The sequence below is a fragment of the Serinus canaria genome, chromosome Z, assembly GCF_022539315.1.
Source record: "Serinus canaria isolate serCan28SL12 chromosome Z, serCan2020, whole genome shotgun sequence".
In the NCBI taxonomy this organism is placed as follows: Eukaryota; Metazoa; Chordata; class Aves; order Passeriformes; family Fringillidae; genus Serinus; species Serinus canaria.
The window spans coordinates 30,089,332-30,098,687 of record NC_066343.1 but is presented as its reverse complement, the minus strand read 5'-3'; the positions used below and the strand labels follow the sequence as shown (position 1 = coordinate 30,098,687).

The following is a 9,356-nucleotide window of genomic DNA, read 5'->3' as shown; positions in this document are numbered from 1 at the left end:
CATCGCTGCCCGGCGGCGCAGGACGGGAGGCGCTGAGGGCGCGGTGCCGCGGCGCCCCCTGCCGGCCGGGAGGTGCCCCTGGGGGAGGGGAGGGAGTCCGCGCCCGCCAGCGGCGCCGATTGCTGCGGCTGGAAGAAGGCGCGGCCGGGCCGGGAGTGGCGGTGCCGATTGGAGCGGCTGGGAGAAGGCGCGGCCGGGCCGGGAGTGGCGGTGCCGATTGGTGCGGCTGGGAAGAGGCGCGGCGGGGCCGGGAGCAGCGGCGCAGTCGCGGGCGGGCTGTGCTTCTGCCGCCATCTCGCCATGGCTCGCGAGTTCGAGCTGTGCCCCGGGCGGCGCGTCGGCGGCGACCAGCCCTGCTTCATCATCGCCGAGATCGGGCAGAACCACCAGGGCGACCTGGACATCGCCAAGCAAATGATCCGCATGGTCAAGGTGCGCGGGGGTGGGGGGGAAGGCGGTGAGGGAGAGCGCCGGAGCGCGGCCTGGGTTTTTTCCAAACACAGATTGTCTGCAGGGAGACCCTTGCATTTGACTTTGATGAAGGGTCTGGAGTGCTTGTCCAGTGAGGAGCGGCCGAGGGAGCTGTGGCTGTTCTGCCTGGAGAAGAGGAGGCTCGGGGGTAACATCATCGCTCTCTACAACTTCCAGAGAGGAGAGTGTGGCCAGGTGGGGTCGGCCTCTTCTACCAGGCAGCTAGTGACAGGATGAGAGGACGTGGCATCAGGTAGTGCCACAGAGGTTAAGGCTGGACGTCAGGAAGAATTTCTTCACAGAAAGGCCGAACAGAAAGCCCTGGGAATGGGCTACCCAGGGAAGTGGTGGAGTCGCTGTCTGTGGAGGTGTTTAAGGAAAGACTGGACGTGGCACTTGGTGCCATGCTCTGTTTGACAAGGTGGTGCTCGGTCACCTCTAGGACTCTGTGAGCTCAGAAATCTTTTCCAACTAATTCATTCTGTGATCTTTTGTCATGGCTTCAGCCACGCAGCTGCGGCATGAGCTTACGGGGAATTTAGCAAGTATCAGGCAGCTGCTGGACCATCGCTAATGAACCTCCAGTTTAACTTGGTTGACATCAGGGCTTTATTGCAGTAAAGCTTGTGTCATCCAGTAAGGCAGTCAAACTGCTTTCAAATTTGATGCTATATCCATTAGATAGAAAACCACACATCATCACAGCTCAGGGCATTGTGTATTCAGTTATGTGACTGGGCTGAAAGGCTGCTCTAATGAGGATTTGTCTTCACTATGTGACTTCAAATGAATTATTATTCCTTCAAGTGAATTATTCCTGGAGGTGTTCAAGAGTGTCTGGTGCTGGTGATATGATCTAGGGATAACTGTGGTGATGCTGGGTGGATGGTTGGACTGGCCGATCTTAAAAGTTTCTTCCAGCCTTGATGATGCTATGAATTTCAGATTCATACTCCTTGTTCCACAGAATCCTGTGTCCTTTTTTAACATAACATTATCAGTGACAGCTAATCTGGGAAAAACACCACAGAAGTCAACTCTTCAAATAAGCAATATGCATAGCTAAGTAGTTTTGTAGGTTTGATATGATGCCTCTGAACTGCTGCTCTACAAAGTGTATTGGGACTCTGAAATAAAAGGGGTCATGCATGTGTAGGTCCACAGTCACTCTGTGTTCATTACCCTTTCTGTGATTGCTGTGATGATAACTTGAAAACTCCACAACAGATGAGCACATCAGTTACTCACTCCTTGTATTCACAGTTAGGTGAGTGCAGGTTCACTTGCACTTCCACTCAGTGTGCACCAGCTTGTTTTGCAGGACTGTGGAGCAGACTGTGCTAAGTTCCAGAAGAGTGAACTGGAGTACAAATTCAACAAGAAAGCCTTAGAAAGGCCCTACACCTCTAAACACTCCTGGGGAAAGACTTACGGGGAACACAAGCGCCACTTGGAGTTCAGTCATGACCAATATAGAGAGCTAAAGAAGTATGCAGAGGAGATTGGCATTTTCTTCACAGCATCTGGCATGGATGAGGTACGTAAGCCATACTGGAATGACAAGGGGAGTCTGGCTGTTGTCTGTTGGGTATTACTTAGGTGTGATAGTTCTTACAAGAAAAGAATATACAGACAGTGAATTTCTAGCTGAGACACCTAGAGTAATTTGCCAGTTCATCTATGGCTGGCTGAATATTTTGGAAGACTTGCCACATGTGTTGAGATGCTTATACACAGTAAGTAATATTAGGGACAAGGCTTCATTTTGACCTTCATAAACAATTGAGGCTTTGAGAGTGCAGATCAAGATGGCAAGCAGACTGCTCTCTGGTGTTGTCTGGTATGTTGGTTTCAAGTATATCAAACTTCCTTCTGTATTTAAACCAGATTCCTTTCTTGATCTAATCCCCATTATTTCCCTCTTTTTTCCTCCCTCTTTGTTGTTTACTAGATGCCTGTTGTGTTTCTAAGCAGCAGAAGTCTTTATGCCCCTATTTCTTTTACTAATCTCATTGAGGGGCTCACACCTTGTCCTGTTACTGCTGAATCATTTACTGATTTTTGCCAGTGGGCTCTTGAACAGTCAGTCACCAGCTTCACAACTCCATGAAACTCCGGCTGCTGTTCCCCCTTAAGACATGTATACTTGCAGCTGTTGCATTTCACTTGCATCTGAATAATGGTAGTGACAGTATTAACAAATACAACATACAGTTCATATGTGTAAGCTGTAAAGGTCAGTAACACTTAAACTTCAGTATAGATGAGAGATTACAGATTTACTTTTCTTTGTAGCCTAGAAAATACGGACAACCGAATGGAAAGAGACCCTACCAGAAGTAAGCTAGCCATTCTTGCATATGGCCAGCAGAGCAATGTCCCTGGCTTTCTGGAAGTAGACATATCCAGGATAGGACAAGGATGTGATTTACTTAATGTTTTAAGGCGATCTATCCAGTGTTTCACTCTTGCAATCAGAGACAATTCCTGATATATCAGTGTTATTTCTTATAATTTGTTCTCTCTCTTATCTGACGATAGACAAATATGTATATGGCAATAACTCAGTGCCACAGATTCAGAAATACGTGTGTAAAAAGAGAGTGTGGTGATGTTTCTTTTATTGCTAGAAGACCTGCTGAACAACCTGCTGAACAACCTGCTGAACTCCTTTTAAGAAAGGAGTAAATAAACCCAGGATTCTTGACTTCTGTATCTGGGATCTTAAAAGACCCATATGCCTTTGGGGAGAGAAAAAACCCCATATTCCTTCTTTAATGTTAAAACCTCTGGTTTCTAAAGGCTGTAGTGCAACACAGAACACCTTTTATAGGCAGCAGCTAAGATCACTTTATGCTGCTGGGATCCCTCTTTTTCTCTGCTCCTTTTTTATGTGGCTTTATCAGCTAATTAGCAGAAGTGATACATCTTTGTGCCTTCTTTTTGAGCAGTAATTACATTACACAGCTCCTAATATTTCTAGTGGCATTTCTGCAAGACAGAGGTTTGGAACTTAAAATATTGCATAAATTGACATAAAAACTCTAAGAATACGTTAACTTCTGAAAGTTTTTGTACTTTAACTTCTGTAAATTTAACATAATCTCTGGAAGTCCAGTTATGTCAAAGAGGGTAAATTATGTGTTTAATTACATGAGGAATTTATTTAAGTGATTTATTAAAGTGATTTTAAAAAGCCTGTTAATAACTTCTTTATCTATTCTGTTCCAGTGTGTACTGGAGGCAAAGCAGGATCTCATTGAACCACTCCCTTTAATGTCATTCCTGTTATTTGACATTACTTCCTGGTTCTTGAATATCTTAAAGAAGAGCTGCTAATTTTCAAGAGATATTTACCTAATGAAGAGTGGCCTTAGATGCAAGGTCTACCTGTCATATTTAATTTTTTACCATCTCCTGAGATAAGATCTGTGCCTTTTTAATATAGAATACTCTTTGTCTTTATGCACAATGCATTTGAATAAACTATATTAAATAGTGAATACAGAGATATATATTGCAGATACAAAAATTTAATCTCCATCATACTGATGGTAGAAAATTAGACTGAATAAGATGTGTTTATCTTCGTGGATATTAGCATTCTTTCTCTGGTGTTAAGTAAATGTAACTGCAGCAAGGAAAGAGCTGAAGAAATTAAAAGTGTTTGTGGTTGGTTGACAGGTAGCAAAGGTAACAATGAAAGCAAATTTCATTATTTCCCCCAGAGGTGATTGGAGGATTTAAATACCTCTTGCCTGTGATAGATTTGGAATTCAAATTTTCTTCCAATGAAGTATTAATTTTTAAAAGGCCCATTTTCAGGAAGTCTCTAATAATTCTTGAATTGTCTTCAATATAGCACTCATATTTTTAGACAAAGGCAGAGTATAATTAGCATTTAAATAAACAGTTTTATAGGCTTTGCTTTGGCATATTTATTGTCTAGTGTCTTTCCTAAAAGCAAACTAATTTTGGATTTCCCTTTTTGGGGACTTTTGGGTTTTTTTCAAAACTTTGGTGCTTTTTCAATATGCCCATACAATTTTTCAGTGTGATGAATCTGTTCTAGTACCTGTAGTTTTAAACACTCTGTGGCTTAATGTTTCTGACCTGCAGGACACGTGTGGCAGGAAGACTCTTTGCATGCTTGTATCACGTGTCTTCTTCAACAGGCAGACTTCCATCTGCAGATAGATGCTCTCTCTGGTAGTGTTTAAAAAAAGAGAGAAAAAAGCAAGAATGTTGTGATACACAGGTTCATCTTCGAGCTGAGATGGAGCTCACTTGTACTAAGCAGCAGACTGTATGGCTGGTGAGACCAGAGACTGCCTTGAGACAGTGATCCCAGGCAAAACTTTGCACTTAAACAGAAGTATGAAAAAAGGCATCATAATTATACTCAACCTGGAGGGAAATCAGAAACTAAGGTTGTCAAGATAGCAAATGTTACTTCAGGAGCAGTGTACTTTGTCTGTAATACTGTGTATAATACCCTCCTGTTTTATTAAGCTTAGGGTTTGCTGTGCTAAACGGTTTATTTCCAAGCACAGTAGTTCTTTATCCCTTGATCCAGCTGCAGTGGAGTGATAAAACATGATTTCTTTTCCTTGTAGATGGCTGTGGAATTTCTACATGAACTGGATGTTCCATTTTTCAAAGTAGGATCAGGAGATACAAATAATTTTCCATATTTGGAAAAGACTGCAAAGAAAGGTAAGCATTTTCTTTGAGCCATCTTGGTAAACATTGCAATTTCTCAGTTGCTTAATTATTACATTTTTCCTCCAGTTGATTTTTGAAAAAAAAAATCTGAAATTTCTTTATATTTCAGACCTCAAAAAAAAGTTTTACCCAGAATTCTTTTTTAGTTTTACTGAATTAATTTACTTTAAAGAATTTAATTTAATCTTGGGTAGCTTTCTTGTAGACCTAGGACAAAACTTGTGCATATTTTCTAATGGCTAGGTCGCCCAATGGTGATTTCCAGTGGGATGCAGTCGATGAACACAATGCATCAGGTTTATCAGATTGTGAAGCCCATAAATCCAAACTTCTGCTTCCTGCAGTGCACCAGTGCATACCCTCTTCAGCCAGAGGACGTCAATCTCCGTGTTATATCGGTCAGTGAGTAATGCAGAGCGTGCTGTAGGTAGGGTAGCAGAGAAGGGCTGTGTCCTTTTGTCTTTAGGATTTGGTGACTGTTCTCTATGTGCGGATTAAAAGGTTGCTTCAGATTTTAAATACAATGTTGAAGAAATTTGTTTTGGATACAGATTAAGTTTAACCAATCCACTGGGTTCTTGGATAAAGATAGGATGCTATTACTGTTACTTAGGTTATACAGGCTTTGAAGACCTTGAATAGTAGAACTGAATTAAAAGTTGTAGAAGAGAACATGCTTCCTTTTTCTTGTCAGTATTAAAAATATTAGTCAAATTTGGAATGTGGTGATTGGTAATGCAGTGTGACTTGTTGAATTTAAAAGGTTGCATTCTCTGCATAACCAACTGCTTATTTTATGGCACAGTATTTGTCCAGTGCAGTTATCACTGTTAAATTTGCTTTGTTTTTGAAACTGCTACCTTGGTAATTCAGACCAACTCTGTCATGATTCAAGGCATATCAGTCAGCTTTTCCTGATATCCCCATTGGCTATTCGGGACATGAAACTGGCATAGCCATTTCAGTGGCAGCTGTTGCTATGGGTGCTAAAGTACTGGAACGCCACGTGACTCTCAACAAAACATGGAAAGGAAGCGACCACCAGGCATCTCTGGAGCCAAATGAACTGGCGGAGTTAGTGAGAGCCATCCGTACTGTGGAAAAAGCAATGGGTTCTCCAGTCAAACAGCTCTTGCCCTGTGAAATGGCTTGCAATGAAAAGGTAACTTTTGATTTTGGTTTGTATAAAACAAAATCAGCTGCTGTTACCTGCAGCTAATTTACACCTATAGCTAATAACTCTGTATTCATAAAAATAGCTTGCAGATTGTTTATTGCAGTAGCGTTTCTGCCTCTGCACTTACAAAATTTCGCACTGCATAATGTTGGCATTTTTGATTATAATAGAGTTCTATGTTTATCATCCAGTAGTTAATTAAGTTGAGTAACAGCATGGAATAATTTAGGTTGGAAAATACCCGTGAGGCCATTTAGTCCTACCTGACACTGGCAAGTCCAACCACTAATGTATGTTCCTAAGTGCCATGTCTACACATTTTAAATAACTCCAGGGATCATGTCTCAACTGCTTCCATGTTGTAGACTGTTTGAGTGCTTGATCACCCTCTTAGAGAAGAAATTTTTCCTAAATCTAGTCTAACCCTCCCCTGGTGCAGCTTGAGGCCATTTCCTCTTGTTCTGTCACTTGCTGCCAAGGAGTAGAGACCACTCCCCACCTGACAACAGCGTCCTTTCATGGAGTTCTAGACAGGTCCCCTCTGAGCTTCCTTTTCTCCAGGCTAAACACCGCCCAGCTCCCTCAGCCACTTCTCAAAGGACTTGTGCTTCAGACCTTTCACCAGTTTTGTGGCCCTTCTCTGGATTCACTCCAGCACTTCAACGTCCTTCTTGTAGTTAGGGGCCCAGAACTGGACATGGGATTTGAGGTGCGGCCTCACCAGTGCCAGGTACTTGACAATTGTAATAGGAATAATATCTCTGTGATTTTATATGAGCTGCTTTTACACTAAGCTAAAATATCAGTCATTCTAATCAGATTCCCTCCATTGTGATTTTGAAAAATTCCAGTGAGCCACTGTCCAGTTTCAGAAAACATCTGCATGTTCCTGGCAGCCTAGTTAAAGTGAGAGTAACCATGCTAAATAATTTTCATTTGGAGTAAGTAATGGAGAAGAATAGGTAATGGAGAAGGCAGTTCTACACAACCTGTTCTAAAATAACTGCAGAACATTTTTTATCCTTTTATGTTGTACTAAGCGAGCAATGTATTTAACTTGAACGTTGTTTTTTTTCCCCTCTCTGTAGCTGGGAAAGTCAGTAGTGGCAAAAGTGGCAATCCCTGAAGGTGCAGTGTTGACACTCGATATGCTGACTGTGAAGGTGGGAGAGCCAAAGGGATTTCCCCCAGAATGCATCTTTGATCTGGTGGGCCAGAAGGTTAAAAGAACTATTGAAGAAGATGAAACCATCACCGAGCAAGTAATGGAAAATCATGTAAAAAAAGTGAAGTGCTAAACCAAAGCAATCTATTCCACATTTCTCAGTTACTACCATGCAATGTGTTTGAGAATAGCAGCATGGTAGATTAGAAGAAAGGGGTGTAATTATGAGGGTGAAAACAGGATAGAATTTTCAGGTTCTTGTTAGCAGGAAGTTTCAGAAGCAAGGGGATATAAATTATGAAGATTTTATTAGCAACTGTATAGCATTGTGCCTAGGAAATGCCATGATCCTCTCTTCTCCATTTCACTTAACCTAGATTAATTTGGAGTTCTGCCAAATAAAAGACCACAGTCTGCTGCTTTCCAGCTTCCTTTTTCTGTTAAGAATACAGTAAATTATGAGAATTTTGTCTACACTTTGATTTGTTCTAGCCCTGTATCTTTTGATACTCCTCTCTTTTCTACCATTTGCCTCACCCCTGTGATAGCAGGACTCTGGTTGGAGTTGAATATAGATTAGTGAATCTGTACTTTTTTCATGGAGCAGAAAACTACAAATGCAACCTGGATGGATTTTTTTTTTTTAAGATGAAAGTCTTAAAAGTGTCATGATAAAGCAGTGGGTTGCAGCAATCTATATTCTGTGGGAAAATTAGCTTCTTGAGAAAGCTAAGTTCTTAAGAAACAGTACCAGGAAGGGAAGCATAGGGATATTTAGAAAGGTCCCATTTAAGGGGAAAGTGAGCCTTTTCTGAACTGAAAGGCCAAAAGACAAGCCAGAGAGATTGAGCAGGGAAGAAAAGTAGATCTGAAATGAATCAGTGAAAATAAGTTTAACTTATGCTTCAGAAATTCTGAAAAGCATCTGTTGCAACTTGAGTGAAGTCTGGAATATTAAGTTGATTCTGCAGAGCATTTGGATGCCTCTGTTGGACCTGGGGGGCAGATTCTTAGGTAGGAAGCCAAATACTGGTGAAGTTTGAGCAGCTTTTTTTTTCTTTTTTGTACTAATCAGCAAATCCTCTACACTGGGATTTTTCTCCCAACATTGGTGTGTGAGATGGCTGAGGCTGACTGCCTGACTACATCACACCAGTTTGCTTCAGCCTGATGGTCAGTACATGATTTGTGTGGTCTGCTCTTGCATCCCAGCTTCTCACTTTTCAAGTGAGAAATGCAATGCCACTCCTGTCGCCTGCTGCTTTTCCCTTTGACCAGAAGGGAGCTGTATAGCAGAAGCTGCAAACCATTCATTCTTCAACTACCTTGCTTAGCACAGAACTACTTTGTAATAATTAATCTGCTTTTTTTCTGTGGTGAATCATACTAGTGATGGTTACTTGGAACTTGCTACCTTTTTGTCATGAGTTGATGAAGTATCTTGAATTTGGTGGTGAGTGGTTTTGTACCTATAAACTGTTTACTTTCAATATGTTTACCCTTGTGCAATTCTGAGGAAAATGTATTCATATCTTTAAATGGGGAAGTAGAGATTGTCATAGACAACCACATATGGTTGACCATATGTGAGCTGTGACTGATGCAATATGCTTGCCTTACATTAAAAAACTACTCAATTGTTAAAAGACTTTTTTTTCATTTCAAATTTGAAAAATAAATTTAGCTTATAAAACAAGCTCTTGTTTCTGCATTTCAGCCTATGTCAGACCTTGCCTTTGTGAGCACTGGTGATGCAGGGCCTTTAGTATTTGAACACTGTAAGATTACCTGACCAGTTTCAAGTAGCAGTGGTTTTTC

At 41.5% G+C, this 9,356-nt stretch overlaps 1 protein-coding gene across 1 annotated transcript; it reads left to right on the top strand.

The window, feature by feature from the left end:
• The first annotated feature begins 242 nt into the window (after positions 1-242).
• On the top strand, positions 243-9,234 carry NANS (N-acetylneuraminate synthase). The gene is made up of 6 exons (XM_009096045.4): positions 243-432; positions 1,793-2,008; positions 5,088-5,187; positions 5,440-5,594; positions 6,092-6,358; positions 7,462-9,234. Exons 1-6 carry the CDS (start codon positions 301-303, stop codon positions 7,669-7,671), a joined length of 1,080 nt encoding a protein of 359 aa, XP_009094293.1. The 5' UTR covers positions 243-300; the 3' UTR covers positions 7,672-9,234.
• The last annotated feature ends 122 nt before the right edge of the window (positions 9,235-9,356 follow it).